We start from the raw sequence: 24,174 nt of genomic DNA, 5'->3' as shown, positions 1-24,174 counted from the left end.
GAAGAGCTTGAGGGATTTTGTCTCATTCGTTCTTCGCGGCGGTTTTGAGTTCCTGTATGGTTCGGGGAGGGTTGTGTCTTTGAGCAATACGTCTGCCGAGTGCATCCCAGGCGTGCTCAATGGAATTTAGGTCTGGCGAATACGCAGGCCATAGCATGCGCGCAATATCTTCACTTGCTAGTGTGTCGGACTCGGAAACTTCATCTGTTCTATGCAAATGGGCATTGTTATTCATAAACAGAAAGTCTGGACCAATCGCGCCCCAGAAAAAACGGACATGATCCAGGAGCAGGCGGGTCTGGTGTCTCGGGTGCGAGGGGAAACAGCCTAATTCACCCTTTACAACAACTCTTTTAACACTACACGGGATTTTGAAGCAGAGCTCTGCTATTGTGCATGATACCTAACACACCATTACTCTTTGGCCAGAGCGATCAATTTTCTGGACATTTTCCTGAGGGTAACGAGTTCCTTGCTCTCTCTCCATAGTAGCTGATGTCCAGAATCACTGTTGATGCTGAAGTGCGATTCGTAAGAGAACATGACCAACTGAACCACTGTTGCTGATCCCAGTCGCTGTGGTGGTCGAGTGGTCATAGTGACGGACTCGCATCGCGAGGATCAAGCTTCAAGCCCCACCGGCGCCACAGTGGTGGTCGGCTGAAGTTGGTTTTCTGTGGTTTCCAACTTCAAGGCGCGAATACGAGCCGATCTCCCCGTTAAAAAGTCTCGCCACAGAGAGCAACAGGCCCACAACGTAACAAATATTCAATCACAATTCACTTCACTCACAATTTGAAGTATAGGTGGCAGCACTGAATTATCAAGCACAACACTAGCTACACACTCAGACTGTTAGGTGCATTCCCTTTGTTCCAGACTCTGCCACGAAGCTGGGCTGGAAGAGATCTCGGCAACGGGATAAGTCCGGTGGCAGAGCCCCTGGCGTTCATTCATTCATTGTTGCTGATCCCAACGAATACGATGATTACACAAACGTAAACTTCCTCGACGATGAAGTGCTCGTAGCGGAATGTATTTTACAAGCTTCCGTTCATATAAGCCAACATTATTTATTCGCCGAGAAATACCACCTTCAGTTATCTTACCCATACGCGATTGCCAGTAGCGTTAGCAAAGTCTACGGCTATACGGCCAGGAGTGGCATTTCTGTTTCTTTTCGCCTCTATACGCTGACATAGCAATCCTCTTGAGGTGTAGTGATCCTTCCACGGCATTCTAGCACTTCCACCCAGTGCCGTCTTAACGCATGGACCCACCCGGGCACGGTCCGGGGGCCTCAGGAGAAGAGGGGCCTCACAAAAAGTAGATTCGGTCGAAATTTTCTAGAATTTACGAGGTAGGGCCTCAAGAAAACCAATTGGCCCGAGGGCCCATGATGCTCTTAAGACGGCCCTGCTTCCACCCTCAGTTCTCTTCCTCGAACCAAACAGGAACTCGAATAGGAAACAGGACGAATAGGGCAAAAGTTCTCCACAGCATGCACAACAGATCTGCCAAATACTAGTCAGTGTACGAAGAGGTCATACCTCATACTCACGAGCTCATATCTGTCCTTTATTCCAGCAGAACGAGCACCTTTCGTAATTGTTAAAAATTACTGTGAGGAACATCTTTGTATTTTGCTTATCTTTTTTCACCATTCATGTGGCAATAACTGTTCCATTTTGCATAATAAAGGTAATTCAGTATGTCTATTAGACATGTGGCAAGTTTCATTTCTTTGAAGGATGTCTATCATTAGATATAACGAAAAATAGCACTGTTTTTTAGTATTTGTTAAGTGTATTTTGAGCTCTGAATCAATCCTACCAAAATCTAATGACTAAAATGTCAATTTTTCTTTAAATCTTGATTGTTCCAGGTTCGGATGTTCATGAAAATTTATTCTTTTGTGAGAGAAACTTATCCTAAGGTGAAAGAAGTGGACCAGAAGGAAGGTAAACTGAATTAGACAGATATATATTCTATTCGTGACGCAATATAATAACAAAACCTAATTAGAAATGCAAGTTACCAAATTTAGTTTCTCTGCAATTATTATGAAAATTAAGAGTGGGGGGGGGGCAGGGTCATATTAACGCATGGGCTCACCGGGACAAGGGAGGGGGTGCACATAAATACTTGCTGCTTGAATTGGATTTCAATGTAACATTCTGATATTTCTAGCATAAGTTTATTGTTCATAACCCAGCCAGCATTTCAAATTGACATATACATCCAATTAATTTCATAACTGATCAATCCCCATCATAATGAAATATAATTTATAACTCTTAATCTATTACCTAAATATTCAAAAGAAATTACACTTCTGTTGAAAATTTTTTTCCTGCACCGTCAACCGTGGTGATTTCATCTCAATTTTCAGTACTTTTTGTTGAATTTTGCTCATTTATGACGTGGACTCCTGCATTTTATTTCGGTTTGAAAAATTTTCAGTAATGGTGACGTCCCAAAAATTCGTATTCACACACTTTTCATCAAGTTAAATCAGTTATTTAGGTAAAGTTTTGTTTTGTTTTGTTTTAGTGGGACAGTTTTTGCCGGCTTGGGGTTGCTTTGTCTTTTAGGTGAAAGTCTTATTCTTTTTTCAAGAAATACTCCCTTTGAGACAAAGTCACCCTTCCAGAAAAAAGCTGAACGTGTTTAGTGTGCATTTTAACACACAACAGGTGCTGCCATCTGGAAAACACTGAATTTCGACTAGTTTGGTTTCACACATCGAAGACCTAGATGCTCTCTGTCAAATAGTTTAATTGCCAACATTTTTAACATGCAGTGTGAAACTTCATCCCTCAGACGGGATAAAATCACCTCGTGGTGGACAATCTCATCCCGGTTGACGGTACATGGAAAAAAGGAAAGCTATTGTTGAGAACTAACCCGATTTTTTGTTTCTCCTCTGAACATTTTGAATTAGGCAGTGAGAAAGCTGAAGCATTATGCCCATCGTTAAATCATTTTCTGTATTTCATGTTCGCTCCAGTATTGCTATACAGAGATTCATATCCAAGGTAAGATTGAATCTTGATATGGACTGATATAAAGGGTGGGTTATAATTGAGACATTTGTGACAATTGTGATGCCTTTTGTATATGGACTGATGCTAATGAAACAGGATGCCCCATTTGCTACCAAAATCAGAGGGGTGATAGCAGTACCGTCTTAACGCATGGGTCCACCCGGGCGCACAATTCCATTATGTACACAGGTTTTAACCTGGGATACGCTCATTGGCGAAGATCACAATGACGTCATTTAAGATCGAGGGAAATTCTAACTCCGAACCTTTCTCGTGACGTACTAGCCGAAGAGCCGAACATTACCGTTTAGCAACTTATCGCCAAACACCAGGATTCATTAAAGATCACGATATAATATTACAAAGATATAAAATTTTATAGCAACATAATATAATTATCATAATAATGATATACAATACAATATCACAACTCAAAAAAGCATGCTTCCGACTACTTTATTAATAAATGCCCCTGTAAGCCGAACTTCGTTCGGGCTCGGACGTCGCTTCGCTCCTCCGGCCGTTACACGGGGCCCCTGCCCCCGGACTGAAAATATCAACTATGTTGTCAAACCAACCGGAAATATGGCAAAACTTTTAAGTTGAAACAAGATATTCCAAAAACAGACCGCGGGTACCACTATTAAAAATAAAATTCGAGTGGGATTACATTGATATTAGAACCCACAACCTTCAACTCACAAACCCCGTACTCTAACCATTACACCGACTCGCACACACCGATTGCATCTAAAATTAGATATAAGTATTATTAAACGTTGCCAGGCAGTATATTGGCGCCAATCAACAGTCGCCGGAAAAACGCGCGCCAATAAATATGTCGCGCATGCGCATTACATCGAGTTCCGAAGTCAAGATCGGGTGTGACGATTTAGTGACGTAATAGTGATCTTAGCCAATGAGGCGCATCCCATGTTAAAAATCCTATGTACGGTATGGAATTACGCCACCCGGGCACGGCCCGGAAGCCTCAAGAGAACAGAGGCCTCACAAAAATGAGATCCGGTTGAAATTTTCTAGGATTTACCAGGTTGGGCTTCCGGAAAACCACGTAGTCCGGGGGCCCATGATACTCTTAAGACGGCCCTGGGTGATAGTACACATCAAGACGAACAATTTTTTAAATCGAATGTAGAATCACAGATACTTTTTATTTTCAGCGCATGTCAACATAAAATTTCAGCTACCAGACTGTTGGGAAGGGAAAGAAATGATATTTCATCCTCCGTAGTTACCTGTGACTGGGAAGAAGAAAGAAATTTCCCTGCCTCTCCTAGTGACGTGAGCAAGGTTGCCAGTTTGTGGCAACTTTCCAAGTAGTGTGATGCGTGTATCTCTGGAATAAGAGGGTTGCGAGCTTGGTTTCCAATGTTAAAAATCGCTTGTCTTGACATGTGAGATGGTTTTGACACTTGCGTTTTAATGCAAGACGGAGCAATAATATGTAACCAATAAGCATGTCGGCTACATTCGAGCGAGTGTAATCAATAGGCTTATTGGTTGTTTTTTCAAGTTTTGTAAAAGGTCTTCTATCAAACTTTTATAGCAAAATTTCGGCCTTGCACTATAAAAGTGTGATGAAAAATCTTTTACAAAAATTGAAAAGATAACTAACAAGCCTATTGGCTACATTCACTTGAATGTAACCAATGCGCTAATTGGTTGCAGTTTTATGAAAGAACTTTTACAAAACTATTACAGTGTAATCCTGCCTTTAGAGAAGTGCCCAGAAATCATACCTAGCCATAAAGGATATGAAAGGAGTGGTCTTATAGTTTTCCCAATTGCATATAAATCAAGAAAAAATATATTTACTGACAAAATATTGCAAAAAGTTTTCAAGACATCAGTTAGACATCAGCTTTTTTAGCTCCATCATTCACCTGGCCCTGCATAATTTCTTCCAACCATTGGGGGCCCCAGTGTCAAAGGTGGTGTCGACTGATCTAATGTATATATGAATTGACGTCATCATCATCATGCCCCCCCCCCCAGACTTCCAAGTCTATCTCCGCCTATGCTTCTAAAAAACACTGTAGAATAAAGAATTATAAAAATGTTTTTTTACGATTTCGTATTTTTTAACATGTTTTGCATTTAATGATGACATTGTCAATAATGTACAATGGATTTCGCTTATAACGCCTTTCAACAAACTGCCATGAAAAAATACTTTAAACGGGAAACCTCATTGATTTGGTAAAAGTTGGTACCATGAAAATAAGTCTTACTAAGCGTGAAAGTAACTTAAGTGGGAACGTTATGACCCTGATCTCCACTGTATTATATTATCATCTTTGCTTTCCTTTCTTACATGCAACAGATCCAAAGAACGAGAATGGAGTTTCGTTTTCCAGAACTTCATGAAAGTTATCGCTTGTATTTTCATAACTTACTGCCTCTTCCACATCTTCATCACTGACACATTCAAGAATGTTGGTCACAAGCCGTTCGACCTGCGGCAGTTGGTTTTGGTGCTTGCCGGATCCATGCTCGTAGGGTCAATTATGATGTTCCTTCTCTTCTATGCCATTCTACATTCTTGGCTAAATACGTTTGCGGAAATGTTGAGGTTCGGTGATAGACAATTCTATACCGTAAGTTATATAAAATATAACAGTATATGCAAAAAAAATAAAGTTAGCCATTTTTGTTCTGGTCTATGGATGAGTCTAGCAAACTTTACCCTATGGTACATTCTAAACTCTACTTGAAATATTTTAGGATTGGTGGAATAGCACATCTTTTTCCCAGTATTATCGAAGATGGAATGCTGTTGTGTATGACTGGCTGTACACCTACATCCATGGAGAAATGAACAGAGTAAGTTGCCGAATTCCTCTTGAATGTAAAATATAATTAATGCCAATCAAATTACCGTGCAATGATGTCTCGCAATTTGCCACAAGTTCTTTGGCTCAGATATTTAATAAAATTTGAATTTCTTTCTTCCTTTTCTTACAGATGGGCTTTAGTCGCTCTTTATCATTAGTGACAGTCTTCATTGTATCAGCTGCGGTACACGAATATGTAATTTGCTTTGCATTGGGTTTCTTTTTCCCAGCGTTAGGGATCACATATTCATTAATCGGAGGTAAGGGTAATTCTTACATATGTTACGGTAAATGTGATAAATGCGGTTATTATGCATACTTACTAAGCATTTTGTTAGGTTTGATAAATTTCCCAAAATTCATCACTTTTATCTGAGACTATGCATAGTACCCAAGCGTCGTTGGTAAATTTAATAAGTACTAAAAAATTATCACTTTTGCCTGCTATTATGCATAATACCTAAGCATCACGTTGTTGATAAACATGATAAATCATACTATATGATATACTATACACGGTAATTCATACATACGTATTGTATTTTATATCAGGGTACGATCGTAAAATTTGTTATTACATCGGTGTCCGACTGTATTCCTCACACATGCCAGACTCATTTGCAATTTTTTTTTCATATTTATCAAATTCACCAATTACACTAGGATACTATTCATAATCACAGATAAAGGTGGTAAATTTCAAATATTTATCAAATTTACCAACGATGCTTGGGTATTATGCATTTGTCGATAAAAGGATAAATTTATCAAACTTACCAAGACGATTGGTAAGTATGCATAATAACCAATTTATTACATTAACCATAACATATATATTTATATAGGGTTATCAAAATTATAAACTAATGATTTAGAGGGCTTTAAAAAGAGTTCTAATGGTCACAATGGTACGAAATTTTGACAACAGACATTTCAAATGATGGCGCAAAATCTATAGTCGGACCCGTTTATGACGAGGAGCTCATTTTCAGTGAAGATACTCATTAAAAATCTTTTCTCGCTAAATCCATTTTCAAGTAAAAAGTAATCAGAAATTAGGTGCTTATAGCAAGTATCTATAAGATTATATTGATACTAGCTGTAATACCCGGCGCTGCCCGGGTTTCTTCAATGAGGCTTTTTTGGATCACGTGATATCTCTCTCTCTTTTTCTTGAGGGACATATAAACCGTGTCCAAGTTAACCAATATGGCGACTTCCTGCGCGATTCATGAAATAAACAAATTTAGATTTACAGAAACGTAGAAATGAATATATATTTTCCTTTTTTAAGGGGCGCTAGGTATTTCGATAAACCCCCCCCCCCCCCGCCTGAACTTCAAGTTACCCATCTGCCTATTTCAGCTTCCAAAAAATGCTTAACTAAAGCTGTGGAATTTTTTCGATCCACTTTTTACGGGCTCATAACTAATTTTAAAATATCCTAACCCACATGAATTTATGCAAATAAATATCAAAAGACAATACGGAGACATTAATTTTCATGCTTGAGAAGATATAAATAAAAAGTTGAAATCAATGTTATTGCATGAATATCCACCTCAAAAGTAGGTCCGGCTAATTATGTACTTCATATTTAATCTCCTGGGCTTCGTATCTCTAAGCGAACTGAATATTTCAATTTTTAAAATTATTGATGGGACAAAAAACCCCACCAAATTTCCGCATTTCTACAGTAAAATCGGCAATTTTTACACTGATTTCTATGGGAATCATCCTTTACCTGACCCTCAAACTGATGCTGATGATGATTATGACGTCTATTCCATAAGCCTCATTACTGGGAGGATTGAAAAAGTGGCAAACCATTATAAAGGCATAAATTATTATACATGTAAAATAAATAAAATATATATGACATGAATGTCGCTCTCCACTTGTTAATACAAGATTTACAGATGACTGGATGTTGTGAAGATATTTGTTATTTGAGATGTTAATTTTTTAAGGAAGGAAAAAATATACGCTCTAGCGAAGGAAAATCTCTATCTCCTCTGTAGCTTAGTGGTCAGAGCACTCGTCCGGCAATCGAGGGACCCGGGTTCGACTCCCGGTAGAGGCAGAGATGAGTTTTTTCCTTCCTTAAAAAATTAACATCTCAAATAACAAATATCTTCACAACATCCAGTCATCTGTAAATCTTGAAATAAAATATAAATAATTAAATATAAATTTATTATACATGTACTAACAGGATTAAAGAAGTGACAAACCGTTGTAAAGGCATACACTCGTCTGAAGCATTGCTAGGGAACCACGGCAACCAAAGTAAACGTTTGGAAAGTGATTGTTGAGGCCCAAAAACCATTGTTGCCGGACAGTTTTTTGCCCATTTGGGGCATTTGCCTTGCTCTGACGAAATTTTAAAGAAGCCTATCGTTGAAGTCGGGTCCCATTTGGTATACATGCAAAATTTGGCGACGATCGATATAAAATTGTAGATTTGTATAGAGAACATACACACACACACACACACACACACACACACAGACAGACAGAAAATCAATTTTATATATATAGAAATTTTATATATATAGATTTGACCTATAAAACCTTCCGTTTAATGATTTATATTTGACTTTGACCGTGAAAACGTTTCTTTTGGACATTCCGATAATCCTTACACTTTGAACACATGGACTCTACTGAAAATTCAGCAACTGCCAAATCAACCAATTTTTTTCTATTCTGATTGGTTAGTTTCTTATCTTCATTTTCCATGCTCATTCCTTCCTTCTAGACTAGTGTTGCTGTTGGTGCACATTGGCAATAAACTTAATAAAATGTGATAAACGTTTCGTCTAAATATTTGATTGACAATCATCCTTCATCAAAGTACGGTTACATCTTCAAGGGTGGTTACAAAAAGCAATAGAATTGCTATACAATTATCATTTTGTACCAAACAAGATTCATTAATTTGCTTCTTAAATCCAGACTCATTATAAGCTGGTCTGACTGTATAAAAATAATACAAAAATTGTATGCAGCGTCGTTGTTATTTGCCACCTGGCAGTACAGTGGTTCGGGAGCTAGCCTCTGACTGTGTAGGTCCCGGTTCGAATCTCGATTCGGGTATGGATGTCTACTAACACTAAAAAAATTCCCATAGACAGATCTTGCGGGTCTCTTGGGAATGCGTAAGGATCACGTTGTTTTCCAAAGATCGCATAGCTGCTAAAAAAATAATTTTTAGAACATTCAATACGTCCTTTTTGGCCTTAAATAATAGCGTGCATATTATTTAGAGTGTCTTTATAGTCCGAATTTTGCACCATTTTTTCTATCAACCCAATCAATTAGTGATGTTCACGTTCCTTTGTAACTGGGCCATTTAATTCCATTGCCGTGATATTCCGTCACATCATAGGGGCCGTTCAAGTATTACGTAAGCCAATTTTTAGCCATTTTTGCCCTCCCCCCCCCCCCCTTGTCAGCAAAATTCCGTCATCAACTCTGCTCCTCTGAATCCTAACTCATATTTTCATAAAGGGTGGTTGATGACGTAAGCATTATCCAAACCCCCCTCTCCCCCCCTTGTCATCAAAAGTCAGCAAATCGGTAACCCCCCCCCCCCCATCGATGATGACGTAATACTTGAACTGCTTCATACGAGTTGATTGGGTGAAATCTGAGTGCACTGTTTACACATAGGGTTCAGGGTATTTAAATCAGAGTTGACTGGATTAAAATGTCTTTCAGTGCCCTCTGGGATGTGGAAGTTTAATTTCGATATCCCTGTATGCATAAATTTTATTGACAACATTACTACTTATCGAGAAAAAAAAATGTTTGAAATCATGTGACTCATTTCCCATACTTACAGTTCCAGCAGTATTTTTAACAAGAAGTCGAACAGCACAGACATGGAACACTTTCATGTGGGGCATGTTGTTTGCGGGATGGGGAGTACTCATAATGATGTACAGTTTGGAGTGGTACGCACGAAGAAATTGCCCAGCATTAGAGGTAAACACCAGACACTAAAATATATATATATTTCTTTTTTTTTTTTCATGTATGTATTTCATAATCATGACGATCCGCAATACATAACTTTTTTGTTGTGATGTTTCTCTAATTACAGGATCAAGTAATGGATATGATTGTACCGAGGTTTCTCTCATGCAGAATAATGGCCTCAACATAATGCGCTCATCATTCGTTTCAGGTGAACCAGCTGTGCTACATTTTGATTTCTAATTACACTAGGAGCGATCTATTTTTCATTTTAAAAAGACAGATTTGAGTGAGTGTGGAGAAAAAAAAGTAGCGAATAGCGAAATCTCTCATATTGTCTTTGAGATAATAGACTATGAGGACCATTTAAAAAAAAGAAGCAGCTCGATCAAATGAATGGCAGAGAAAACAAAATTAGTTTTGTAGCAAGTGACTCAAACACCAAAGAAGAAACTACTCGTTTGTGCCATGTGCGATCAAGACCAATGTACAGTATAAAGTGCCAAAATATTTGAAAATATGAATAATTTTTTTATGAATAAATACGTTATAATATATGTTATGCTTGAGAAGAATATGTAACACGTTAATTAAAACACACCACGCTTCTACTTTTCGTCCGATTGATGAAAAACAATATTGGCACACAATTGTTTCTTTAATCTAAAATTAAACATAGCACAATGTCGTACCATTTTGATCAATCTTACAAGTTTCCATTGGATTTTGTAGATCAGGGGAGATTTCCAAACTACAACGGCAGCCTTCCCTAGAGAGCCACAGGTTTACTGGAATAGGCATCAGACCTTCAAATAAAGCAACTCTCAGTAATATTGTTTTTAAGCACTGCATTGATGAAAATAATGTGTTGGAAATCCAATGAAGATTTGGGAGTCTCTACAGCAGAAAGTTTAAAAAGCCAGTTCATTTTAATCATACATGCTCAATCCATGGTCCGCGGGCCAAATGTGGCTCTCAGAGCAATCTGATGTGGCCCTTAAACTCAAACCTAATTTTGCAAAAATGAACTAAGCGGCACATTACCAGATCATTTAAGGGACCCAAGTGCAGTTCCACATCACTTAAGTGGTCCAAGGTACTTTAACAGATCCCTTGAGTGAGCTGCGGCACAGTTCGAGAGCACTTAAGTGTCATGCGGCACATTTTCAGATTACTTGAGTGACCCACGGCGCATTTACAGATTACTTAAGTGGCCCACAGTGCAAATTTTTTTTTTTTTTAACCGAGCACAACTCAGGTCTATCGCCATGGGCAATTTACTACCTAGTGAGTTGTGCCGGAAGTGTAAGTGTGTGTACCTAACAGTCTTAGTGCGTATCTAGTATTGTGTATGATTTTTCAGTGCTGCCATCTATATCTCAGAAGTGAAGTGAGTGAAGTGTAATGACTGAATATTTTTACTGTTTGTAGGACTGTTGCTCTCTGTGGCGAGACTTTTTAACGGGGAGATCGGCTCGCATTTGTGCCTCGAAGTTGGGAACCACGGAAAACCAACTTCAGCCGACCACCACTATGGCGACGGTGGGGCTCGAACCCGGGTCCCCGCGATGGAGTCCGTCACTATGACCACTCGACCACCACAGCGGCCCATAGCGCAACTGTATAGCTTGTTCCAATCTGGCACATATCTTGTCCAAAAAGACTCACGTTACACTCTTTGGGTTTCCAGACCATTCCTGTTATGACGATGTATGACCGGAGTTGGTATACAGTAAAGTAGTAGACCATTCCCGTAAGCGTGTTTCTGATTTGTAAAACCAGCCATCCACGATAGACATGACGTTTAATGGCAAAACCAGCACTCGATGCGTTCTATGACAGCGCTGTCAAACAGTCAAGTACAGCAACATATTAAAGTTCAGATGCTCTTTTTTTTTAAGCACCTTTTGTACCTCGAGCCACATCCAAACGATATTTAATTTCAGCTCATACATTTCCCAACATGGATCACAATTTAGAATTTCGATTAATGATGCGATGTGGATGTCTTCAAGTGTTCAACGGTCGGAAAATATGAACTATATAGTGACATCTATGTGCCCGAAATCTTCCGCTATTATTAATTAAATTTTATTGATAGCGACTCTTCTTGATGATGACAAGCATTTTCTTACAGATCATACTAATATTGCCAATTTTGAGTGATTTCCGTAAAATTGATTTTCTCAAAAAGGTGCAATGGACTTTTGGCCAACCCTGTACACAGTGAAACCTCGATACATCGATACTCTCTGGATGAAGAAAAGATATTATTGCAGAAAAGTTATCTAATATATTGAGAGGTAGCATCATCACTAGGCACTACCAAATTTATATTGTTGTTGGCATCACTTCCGAATCGGCCTTGTTAGTACCATGATAAAATACATTTGTAAGAAATTATTCGAAACAAAAAAGTTTTAATTGATCAGGGTTCCCAGCAAAATCTGTTTGGTCATTTTCCTGCCAAAAACTCTGGAAAAAATATATATAATTAAAAATCCTAACATTCTAAATTTTTGATTTTGGAGCTTTTTTCCCCTTTACAGAACTTTTATCAAATACTTGCATATTTCATAGGCACCGGAACCTAGGGGGCTGAGGCCATTTGAGCCCCCATCCCCACCCCAATAAATTTTGTAAGAGGGCTGTGAGCCCCCAAACCCAATAATTTCTGAAAAACAATGCACCTTCCCTCTCTTACTACGCGTTTGAGTCCTGTATATACGAGACAACCAGCAACTTTCAGCTCCCAATGTTTTCTTCATATCGGCGCCTCTGGCATATTTCCCTGATTTTGCCAAATATTTTACATTTTCCCTGCTTTCCCTTGACCACTTTTGATTCCCTGACTCTTCCTGATTTTCCAGGTCACTAGGAACCTGTTAGTTGATTAAGAAAATTCAGTTAGTTGTTTTATCCTGCAAAGTAGTTTCTCGCACAATACATTTGTTTGCTATACATAGGATGACCATATTTTCTTGAGAGAAATACGGGATATCATGATTCCAAATGCGGGAAAATACGGGACATTGCCAATTATCACAAAAAACGACGCCAAAACCAAACAAAGTTGCCAAATATTGTTGAAATTACGGAAAATCACAATGGCGGGAAATGTTGCATTACTGCGAATTGCAGTGGATTAAAATGTATTCCACGAAAAAAAAACGTTTAACAAGGCAAATGTGGGAGATTAATATCCCATATATAGTTGTAACTATCATGAAATAATTTGAGTTGAAAAATAATTTCAATCTTCGACTTCAATAAAGAATAAAAATTCAAGTAGGCTTAGTGTGAAATACGGGAAAAACCGGGACACTTTTGCCAAAAAGTCGGGACGGCCAAAAAAAGAGAAAATACAGGGACTGTCCCGGGAAATACGGGACGTATGGTCACCCTAGCTATACAGAAAGTAGCTTCATGACAACTTCATTAGGACTTTCGGACGGTATATATAGATAGGGCAAAATACCGATATTCTTAAACATCCTTTAAAGAAAAAACAGTGATGAGAAATTTTAAAATATATTGAAGGCGAGTATAAAAAATATTTTTGCTTCAAGAGGAGTTTAAAATGAGACTATAGCAGCATTTATGAACCTTGAACGGACCAATTCCGCTTAACTAATGGTGCTCGACAGTCCTTAGCTGCGGCCCTAACTACTAAAAAAAAAGTCCTTAGCTTAGAGATAGTATCAAAAAGTCCAACTACCAGCTAGCTAAAGGACTAATCGGCGCTCTACTACTTTTTTTCGAGTAAGGACCGCAGAGATAGTTCACCTCCTGGTCTGGAACAATGGCATTGTTGTTCCGCAGGCAGACTTGACTAACTAATTGAATGAAATAATATTCAGTTCATTGTTATAGTTGATATTGGCAATACCCTATGGATTCCTTATAAAAAAAAAATTAGACCTTCATACAATGTCCGATTGGGGGAAATATGGGAAATTGTAAAATTTCTAAAGCACTGAGAAATAAGGCAAATCGCCGTAGGCAAAAATGGTATTCACTGAAAAAAACTTTCATCCTGACAAGGGTGACCACATACAGACATGCCAACATTGGCTTAAAGCTTGTCAGTAGTGATGAATGTTCAGCTTTGCCATGGGGAGGGGGGGGGGGCAGGACAACATAATCGTAGTACAATAAAAAATAATCACTCAAAAAGTCAATTTTTTTTTTTAATTTAATTGAAAGTTCATTAAATACAGCACCTCATTGGCACTGGAACCTAGAAGGCTCAGGCAAGATGAGCCCGCCCCCCTCCCATATCCCGAAACAACTTCCCGAAGTCGCTTTAGTAATTCATGATGAATATTCAATGCAATCCCAACCTGCATATGCCCTTGTGGACCGTATATACGGACGAATAGCAACCCTAGTTTTCTTCCGTATCCCCCGTTTTCTTCGTATTAGAGCTCCTACGGCACCTACGATGAAGCATTCTTTCTGACACAAGTTCCGCGAGCTCGACCATGCACCAGTGCCGTCTTAACGCATGGGCCCACACGGGCACCTCAAGAAAAAGAGGGCCTCACAAAAACGAGAACCGGTTAAAATTTTCGAGAATTCATCAGGTAGGGCTTTAGAAAAATCACTTGATCAGGGGGCTAAGATGGCCCTACGATGCACTTTGCAAAAGAAGCCGGGTCCACTGCGCTGAACCACTCAATAACGTTTTTAGCCCACAACGTGCGCAGTTTTGACGGAAAACAGATTTTTGCACGTTTAGGTTCGAGTAGAGTTTAGACGCGGCTTTACAGGTTGCCTTCCGCGCACAAAACGTTTGTCTTCTCTCGAACTCTATCACATGCGTTATGGTTAAGATAATCATCGTTATGGTAAAAAAAAATTAGTAAAACACCGCAAGAAACTCAAAAAACCAGATTTTTTTCAAACGGATTTCCGTAGTATTGAGAGTGTCTCCAGTAGCTCGTAGCTCCTTAGTTCACTGCGACCGTCCATAGAAACTACTGCCAATCAGTAGCAGTTGGCAACTCTACCACATATACTGGAAATAATTGCTAACTTGATTACGGCAAAACATGGGACGCGCCAATCACCACCAAAAACGCCAAAATCACCAATTTTCGCTAAACTTCCTGAAAATTTGCCGATGAGTGGAAAATGAAGAACTACTGCGCAAATTGCAGTGAATTGAAAAAATGTTGAGCAATAAAAATATATGTGATGTGTAGGCCTATGTATAAATTATAGCCATAATTTTTAAGTTGTCAAAATTATCTCAGTTCATGATTAAAGTGAAGATTATAAATTCAAATGAGCTTCATTGATGACACAATTAAATAAAAGAAATCGAAAACCACACGAGAATATACCGTAAAGTAGAGGTAGGGACGTATGGTCACATTACTCTCAGAGTCATCTTAAGATCATCATGCCCCGCCCCCAGCAAAGCAATTTTTCTGAGGTCCCTTACATGGTGGTAATTCTTTACCTTCTAACTTACATACTTACACTAGAAAATTTCAACCAGATCTCATTTCACGAGGCCCCAGGGCCGTGTGTGGATGAGCCCATGAATTAAGACGGCACTAACTACTCTTCCTGCGAATTATAGTGGTCCATCAGATTATTTCAGCTGCTGGACCTTGGGTCCAGAACGGGTGGGAAACACTGGACTGTAGGAAATTCCAAACAAGATTCTAAAAAAAATATTGTTATAGAAGTATTTATTATTATATCGAGTATCGTTGTAGCGAGGTTTCACAGTATTATAAAAAGTTCCAAGTCCAAGAAGCTGTGGGCAACACGAGTCTTTGCTCATCAAATCCAGCAGTTGCAAAAACTTTAACAAAATTTAATAAATAAAATTATAATAATTTTATTTTTTCAAATTTTACTTTAGAGACACACTTAAAGAGCCGCGTGTGGCTCAACAGTTGCGGTTTACAGTCTCCAGGTTTTATGTTGTTCTGATGGCAGAAATAAAAAAGTGAAATTCACATGTGGTTATTTCTTTACTCTAATATACAATAAGAATAAGCCATGACGAACCTGAAGTGAGATTTATTGTAAAAATAAACTGAGTTAAGAAAAATTTAAACAAGGACGAGCATGAACGCTGCATTCACTTGATTGATATAAAAAAACACACCGAATAGATTTTTATCGATTGTTCAGCACTAATACCTATACACAAAATATTTTCATATTGCTGCTTTTTTTTTGTCACAAATATCGAAATGCATAGTTTTATGCGCAGCAATGAGATAACACATATGTTTAGTTGCAACTTTGTTGCGAAACAGAAAGCAATCAATGTCTGTATGCACACATAATTTGGACAGTTTTACAAACATATTATTAGGTAGGACTATGAGCTCTGCTTCTCCGGGTGCTCGAAGGAATCACGGGCCGAGGCTTGTACAAGTCTGAGATATCATATCGTGAAGACGAACGTTGCGAGGATTCTGATCTATAATTCACAATAGAAATGAAATTGCATGAATGACACAAAAGTGAACAAAAACTTTACTCAATTATATATGCCAGGGCTTGGCAAATTGAAGAAAAAAATTAACGTACTACCAAAAGCCATAACTATGCAAGGCTGACTGGGGCAATGCCCTCGGAGCCTGAGCTTGAGGAAGGGCCTCTAGACAAGATAATTACATATACAGAAATAACATCCAGGCCCAAACATTAACCTTATATGGTAAAATTCCTGTATAACAGTACTTAGAGACTGGAGAAAAGTATCTTTATAGATGGTATATATTTTGGGAGCGGTAGCACAGGTTGATAAGATGCTCACCTAAAGTACCAAAGGATGTTTAGAGGTATCACAAGTTCGATACCCGGTTTGCCCTTGTCAGAAACTTCCCTGATGCAGGGTACAACAGATACAGTGACATGGCCACAGAAAAAGATTGCTAGCGCAGGAAGCCCCATATTGAGGGTTAAGCACATCAACTTCTCGATGAGTATAAAAAAAAAGCTTTCCTCGTACACATAAATATAATATCCATAGAGTGCCCATGCATATGTACAAAACAAAATTTATACTCATTTCTTCAGTTTTTTTATAAAAATAATTAATTTCTTTCTCTTATGTATCATGTTGTCTTCTTTCTGCACGAACAAACAGTAATCGCTCATCATTGAAGGGGTCCCACCTGCCTTGATTCCATTAAATATTTTCAATTTTCAATTTTTATTGTCTTTGGGGGGGGGGGGCATAAGTCCCCATGCCCCCGTGTGCACCTATGATCAGCCCCAATTTAATGTGAACTGATGGCAGCGAAACTATAGAAAAACTTATTTGGAACATTGATGCATTAGTGACATTGAGTTAGCTCTATTTTTCGACTAGATGTTGTATATAAACATAAATCATGTGTTTATTTTCAGTTAAAAAAACGGAGAAAGTGGTTGCAATTAAAGATAAAATCAGTGATGTCATTCCCCAAGTTTTAGATAGCAAAAAAATATAAACATGATTTCTAGTATCATTTTATATGCATAGCCTAAATATGTAAACTGACATGAAATTGACAAGCTGTTTGAAAGAAAAGCTAAATTTTTCCATGTTAGAAAAACCTTGTAGATCAGTGTAATTTTTAATTGTGCGTGCACAGGAAATATTGATTTTTTTTCCACAATTCGGTTGCCAGATACATATAGTGCAACTCATATGAAAATTCCAGTTGAATGTTGTGAAATTCAGAAATATATATGTGATATCATGAGCTGCAATTCAAATTACTGGCTGAGAGTACCTGGATGATAGGGGATTTTGCACACACACATGAATTTGTATCTTGATTACTTTGTGTAATTTAATTATTTCAAAAATAAGCCCACAGCTTGATGCGAATGAGCAAAGACATGTGTTTGATAAGAGAAATGCTCAAACATAACACATGTAAATGACATCAAAATGAAGCAACTGAACAAAATAATCAAACGACAGAAAATAACCAAAAATACATATTTGTGGAAAATCCAGGTATCCTAGCCAGTAACTTAAATTACAGCTCACGATATCACGTATATATTTCTGAATTTTCGCAACATTCAAGTGGAATTTTTATACAAGTTGCATACTAAAAATACTCATATCTCATTGAGTAAGGAATTATCAAATTCCAAATGTCTACACATGGTATCTCATGTATAGTGCCAGATTTTCTGTGAATTTCATGAAAATTGGTTGAAAACTACGCATGTCATAAGTAGAAATGGGACAGATATTCTGTTTTGCTATTCGGCCAAATAATGCTTAGGTATTCAGTTGAATATCTGTGTCAATAATAATCACAAATTAATTAATTATATTGAATATCTGTGTGCATAATCTATGTACAATAAACTAATTTTTAAAAATTATATTAATTGGAATTTTTTCCCATAAATTAAAATTTTACTGATTATATTTTATTGTGTGGTGTGTATGCCTTTCTGCAAAAGAGGTGATGGCGGGGTGAAATTCTAAGATTGGGGAAAACATGAAATTTAAAATAGAATCCTACTACCATAAGATGGAAGTGAGCATGAATTATACACAAGTTCACTACTGAAGTTTGTACCTAGACAAGATACACAATGAGCAATTGAAAGAGTCAAAAGGGGCAAAGAAAATCCTCCCCCACAAAGAGGAAAACTAAGTTCTAAATTTTTTATGATGCATTACTAGTAATGGTTGACATTTTCTTTTAATTAGATGTACAATTGCTAATATTAAAATACAATGCAACTCATGAAATCCGATTGTCAGTATCATGCCAATGAAAATCCTCCAATTCAAACTGGAATTTTTAATTACCAGTTTTTGAATAATTATTTAAATAATAAATTTGATGATTAAAATTTAATATCAATCATTTGAAATTACCAATAAATTTTGTTTATAATCTCGACGAATTTTAAGAGAATTGTGATATTCGACCACCGAATATTCAGTATTTGGCAGCGAATATTTGGCGAAATCGATATTTGTCCCACCCCTAGTTATAAGCAAAAAGCATGCAATGAAAATTAGAATTTTTTATATCGGAAATTTATATCTTTTGTGGTGCCCGAGTGGCATGGTGGTAAGATACTCGTCTACCATCGTGAAGGTTGTTGTCTGGGTCCCGGGTTCGAACCCAAGGGAGGATATAGATAAGATATTTTCCCTAACGAACTCGAGGCGACCACCGATAGACAGCGCCTTCACTTCCAACCCATCTCACTAATGGCAGTAAATTGCAATATAGCGATACGGCCAGAGTTGGTGTTTGGTGAAATATATCTTTTGTGAATATATGGGTTTGAATCCCAGTTCAGGTATGGATGTTTACTAACACTAACAAATTCCCTGGACAGATCATAAAGATCTCTTGGGAATATGTGATGACCATGTTATTTTAATATTTTTTAAAAATTCACAAAAATGCACACAAGTATTGCATAGAGTTGGTGCAATATTTTGTGAAAGTTACAAATCATTAGCAGCTTTGTTTTTTTATCATAAAGGGTTGATTAAAAAAAAATTTTCTTATTTAATTTTTGTCCTTTTTGCCATAAATGCATTCATGACTAAATTTTCACTGCAAATTGTGAGTACAATCATAAGGTTCACGTGACCAAAATTTCAAAACAATTTGCCCAGTATTTTTCTAGAAATTTGGGAGAATGTAGAAATTCAAAAGGACTTTTGGAAATATAGCGAAATATCCTAATGTCCCAGCTTGAAAAATTTTCTGCTCCCCCCCTCCCTCCGAAACAAATCAACTGCTTGCGATTTTTGTGCCATCTTGCATTAGATGAAGAAATATAATTTCAACTTTTTACCTCTTTATGTGTTTGTTGGCAATGGATTGTTGTTTGTATGGTCAAGACCGTCTGCATGTCTCTTTTGTAAATGAAATAAATGTGTGACTACTTCCAGTTAGGTGATTCCCAGAAGTAGTGGTCTTTGCAAGAAAAGGAAAGTACTTTGTGAAAGGACAAATTAGCACGTTAAATAAATAAATATATATATAAATAAAACTAAGGATAATAATATTAATATAATCTTGGCATTAATACTAATAACAATAAAAAAGAAACCCAATCAGTTCCCTCTCTTGCCTAGGCTGCTATAACAGGAAAGTTTTTTTTTTAGGGATTTCGTGCGCTATTAGCTTCATAGAAATCCACTAATTTGTTGGTTCTCAAAGTGCCACCTGCGACTCGCTTGCCTCAGTCAGCATTTCATCTGCAGCTCCCCAGAATATTTTAATAAAGAACCGCTTCAAAGCACTGATCAGGCACACATCAGTATCAACAATTCTCCGCAACGACCCTGACACAAGCCGGTGATGTTCCTACTAGGAGCTACGATAAACACTTTGAGAACCACTGGTTTGACTTAATTTTTTTTTAATGTCAGTAGATCCTAAAGGCAAAAATATTTGCCTTTTCTACTATTTTGTTGTTGCCATTTGGTGATCAGAGAATGTGTGCAATTTATTTTTATTTTTTACATATAACTATACAATAGATAACTATAACAATGTATCTTAAAAATATTATTGCAAACATTTAGGGGATTTAAATAAGGAATCCATGTCACAGTAAACCATCACTACTACTACTTCACCAACTCCAGCCATATCACTACATCACAATTTACAGCCACTAATGAGTTGGGTTGGAAATGAAGGCGGCATCTATCTATGGTCGCTTCAAGCTCATTAGGGAAAATTTGTTATCTTCTTCACCCGGTTTCAATCTGGGAATTGGCAACAACCTTCATGGTGGTAGATAAACATCTTACTACAATGACACTTGGACGATACAATAAAAAAGTAGGTAGCACTGTTTCAGGGAAATTTCTGAAGATGATGTCACTCTCCGTTATTCATATGAGGTTTTCCACAGCTGCCTGATGTTACAGTGAATTCAGAAAAAGAAAATTCAACTGCCTTTGCAGGAAAACTAACCCACATCATCGATCATGTTAGACCACTATACTACAAAGACAACAAACCTCTTTCCTTAGAGCTTGTATGTGCTGAACAGGGCTGTACATGGACAGCCAACCCTAACTCAGCCAACAGCCCACAAATACTGACATTGCCACCAGAGGACAACTAATCTGAAGATGATGTCACTCGTTATTTGTATGAAGTTTTCCAAAGCTGGCTGATGCAAAAATTAATTCAGGAAAGAAAATCCAACTCTGCCTCTTTTAGTGAGTTCAGACCCCACTGCCGCCGCAGTGGTGGTTGGCCGAAGTTGGTTTTCTGTGGTTCCCAACTTCGAAGCACGAACACAAACCAATCCCCTTGTTGAAAAAGTCTCGCACACAGAAAGCAACAGGCCTACAACAATACATATATTCAAACATCACACTTCACTCAGAATTTGTAATATAGATTACACCACTAAGAACTCACATACAACACTATATACGCACTCACACTGTTACATACTCACACTTCCGGCACAACTCAATCGGTAGTAAATTTCCTGCAGCAATAGACCAGAGTTATGCTCAGTTTGTAGGAAAGAATGCCTATTTCAGTGTGCATAAGCTTTGAAGAAAGAGGCTTGTTGCCTTTGTAGCATAGAGGTCTAGCGCACTCACTTGTGTAATAGTACAGACCTGTGGCAGGTGGAAAAGGGCCCACCCCATTTAAATATATAAGTGCTTAATAATTTTTTTTTTCATTAAATCATTTTTTGCACCTCTGCAAATATTCAGTGTTGGCCTGAGATCATTGGAGCTTGTCATCATAGAAAAATGCTCGATGGACATGTTCATGTCGCGACAAGATGGCTGGTGTTGCCATTAGAAACATGGGACATGGATGCCTAATGGCATGGAACGAATCCATGCCATTAGGACATGGATTCGTTCCGCACAGGGGCAGTTGAGTTTTCTTTCCTGAATTCATCTTCACATCAGTTAGCTGTGGAAAATTTCTGGTTTCCACTTTTGAGCTGTAGTTGCCATATAAAAAGATGCATAAGTATATGAACGATGGACTGGTAGACATACATCTAGTGTATGAAATGGCTGAGGGCAATGCAAGAGCTACTCAATAAATCTATCGAGAATGCTTCCCTACACAGAGATTTATCAAGCCACCATTCGTTTGTACCTGTGCATTAAAATTTGTTTGATTATGAGGCATTGAGAGGTATCTAAAACTCCATTTGTAATAATGCCCAACAAATGTTTTCTCCCTTTTCTTCGTCTTGCTCATTTCTGCTTCTCATGCCTCCACCACAACTTTCTTGTGACGTTTTTGGTTATAGGTTTCAATGCAATTCTCACATTCCCCGTATTGTTATTAAATAAGTCCATGGCAGGGTACAATCTTTATTGCGTGTGCCCTGCTGTCTCTAACAGTATTTCTATTTCATAGCATATGGCAGTGGTTCTCAAATGCGGCGCTGCTGTGAGCAGTCCGTATTAATGAGCCTAGTCAATACCATGAAGCGGTTCTTTGTTAGACTATTCTGGGGAGCCATGGATACATGTCCACTAAGGCAAAGGATTGGTTGAAGACAAAAGTTTGAGAAACACTGGCTTACAGTATTGAGATTAAAGAACAAATGCTACATACCAATAAGATCAGCTGAAGAAGGTGAAAATTGCATTTAGAATTTCTAAGTGACTACTTCAATATAACTCTAAGCAAAGAGCATACTACTTGGACGTCATTCCACTTACTTAGATACACTGTTTCTCTTTGAGTTTAAATCTTTCGATTGTTCACTCACTGCATTATTCAAAGAACCCCTCCTTTCACGAACATTTCTAGTGATCTTCTCAGCACTACTGTCACTATTTTCTTGAGGCTTTTCACTCTCCGCTTCTTGAATCCTACGACTCTGTCTAGTGACAGGGACTGTGTTATTTTCGACTGGAACCTTCCCTTTTTTCGAAGTGGCTTTAACCTCAGAATATTTGTCCTTGTCCGAAAACTTGTCTTTCTTATTGGCATTTGTGACAACATTATTTGGTGTCTTGTCCACTTGGGACTGTTCCTTTTCAGATTGTGATCGAGTCCGGGTTCGTCTATCCTCTTCACTATCAGAATCATTGATTTTGGCCAATTTTAATGTTACCTTGTAGCATGGCTCAGAATCATTGGACTTCCTCCTTTTCTTTCTTTTCGATCTTGATTGAGAACTCATACTTGATATTTCTGAAATATCGGAATCAGACAGGTGAGAGTCCGAACTAGCAGCTCTTTTGGCTGATCTTGTCACTCTCGAGTTTTCCTGCCTTCTCCGGACAATGCTATCAGCAGAAACACTGCTACTCGCCTCTGAGACATCAGAGTCATGTGCTCCGAAGGTCACGTCTTCAGAAGCATTAAGTTTGCTCAGACTATTTCTCGGCTCACTAAAGATAGAAGTATATTCATCAGAGTTGTACTTGGGATTCAACTTTCTCTGTCTCGTACATTTCCTCTGACCAATGGAATCTGACAAAGAAGAAACGAGTGACAGATTAATTTGCATACATGTTTCATTCAGCAATTATAATAATATGTGACCATACTTCCTGTTCTTGAGTAAGTAGATTCTAAAGTTAGTCCTGAATATACTAAGAAATTTCATTTCATCATGGACAAATAGAAAACATTTTCACCATGTGGAAAAGAAGTTTTTGGGGCAAATTGTGTCATCGCCAGTATGAGTTCATCCCTGCACTGCTTCTCCAACACCAATGGTTGGCATCATCAGGAAGTGTCTTCATAATTGGATACTAAATTGTTTTTAGATAGAAGTCGAAGATTTTTCAACAGCTGATCAAATAGTGTGCGTTTTTTAAACACACCAGGCGCTGTTTGTTCTGATTGATTGTACTGAATATTAAAGTGCTGTCCCACCAATGGCATCTTTATGTCTAGAGATGAAGATCAGCGATTCAGAACAAACAGAGCCCGAAGGACTGCAAAAAAACATGTGCAATTAAGCACACACTGCAATTATTGGTCAGTCAGCTGTTGAAAAGTGTAGCTAGTAATAAACCTCAGAATTTAGTATCCAGTTTGTAATGGTATGGGTCCCCGGCAGGTGGAGAGAGACCATCCCCATTCAGAATAGTGCTTATTGATTGATATAATCTTAATAAATAATTATTTTTCTCACCATAATATCACAATTATCCATTATCTGTAGGAAGTCACCGACTGATATTGTGTCGTTGTCCGGAAACGCCTACCTAATTGCTTAAACTTAATGAACGTGGTTTTATGATTGCATGTCATCTTTCTGAATTGAAGAAAAGGAATTCTCAGGATATGTAAATCTAGCTTGATTGGCGGTGATTA

The 24,174-nt window shown here is 37.9% G+C and overlaps 2 protein-coding genes across 2 annotated transcripts in view; one reads left to right on the top strand and one right to left on the bottom strand.

Moving 5' to 3' along the window:
- LOC149083694 (sterol O-acyltransferase 1-like) overlaps positions 1–10,440 on the top strand; it is a 34,750-nt gene extending 24,310 nt beyond the window's left edge. The window contains exons 7-13 of the mRNA XM_089234189.1: positions 1,886–1,961; positions 2,945–3,038; positions 5,392–5,665; positions 5,793–5,891; positions 6,033–6,162; positions 9,750–9,892; positions 10,011–10,440. Of these exons, the coding sequence (XP_089090315.1) occupies positions 1,886–1,961; positions 2,945–3,038; positions 5,392–5,665; positions 5,793–5,891; positions 6,033–6,162; positions 9,750–9,892; positions 10,011–10,073 (879 nt within the window). The 3' untranslated portion in view covers positions 10,074–10,440. The remainder of the gene's footprint in view (positions 1–1,885; positions 1,962–2,944; positions 3,039–5,391; positions 5,666–5,792; positions 5,892–6,032; positions 6,163–9,749; positions 9,893–10,010) is intronic.
- Positions 10,441–15,907: 5,467 nt separating this feature from the next.
- The window catches only part of LOC149083693 (uncharacterized), a 38,020-nt gene continuing 29,753 nt past the window's right edge, over positions 15,908–24,174 (bottom strand). Inside the window, exons 9-10 of the mRNA XM_089234188.1 lie at positions 22,563–23,322; positions 15,908–16,331 (exon numbers count right to left, since the gene is read on the bottom strand). Coding sequence (XP_089090314.1) covers positions 16,220–16,331; positions 22,563–23,322 — 872 coding nt within the window. The 3' untranslated portion in view covers positions 15,908–16,219. The remainder of the gene's footprint in view (positions 16,332–22,562; positions 23,323–24,174) is intronic.

The sequence above is a fragment of the Pholcus phalangioides genome, unplaced genomic scaffold (assembly GCF_987345545.1).
Source record: "Pholcus phalangioides strain wild (caught in Gottingen) unplaced genomic scaffold, Ppha-v1.0 ptg000008l_1, whole genome shotgun sequence".
In the NCBI taxonomy this organism is placed as follows: Eukaryota; Metazoa; Arthropoda; class Arachnida; order Araneae; family Pholcidae; genus Pholcus; species Pholcus phalangioides.
Note: the sequence above shows the minus strand (reverse complement) of the source record. Positions and strands in the feature narration are given on the sequence as shown.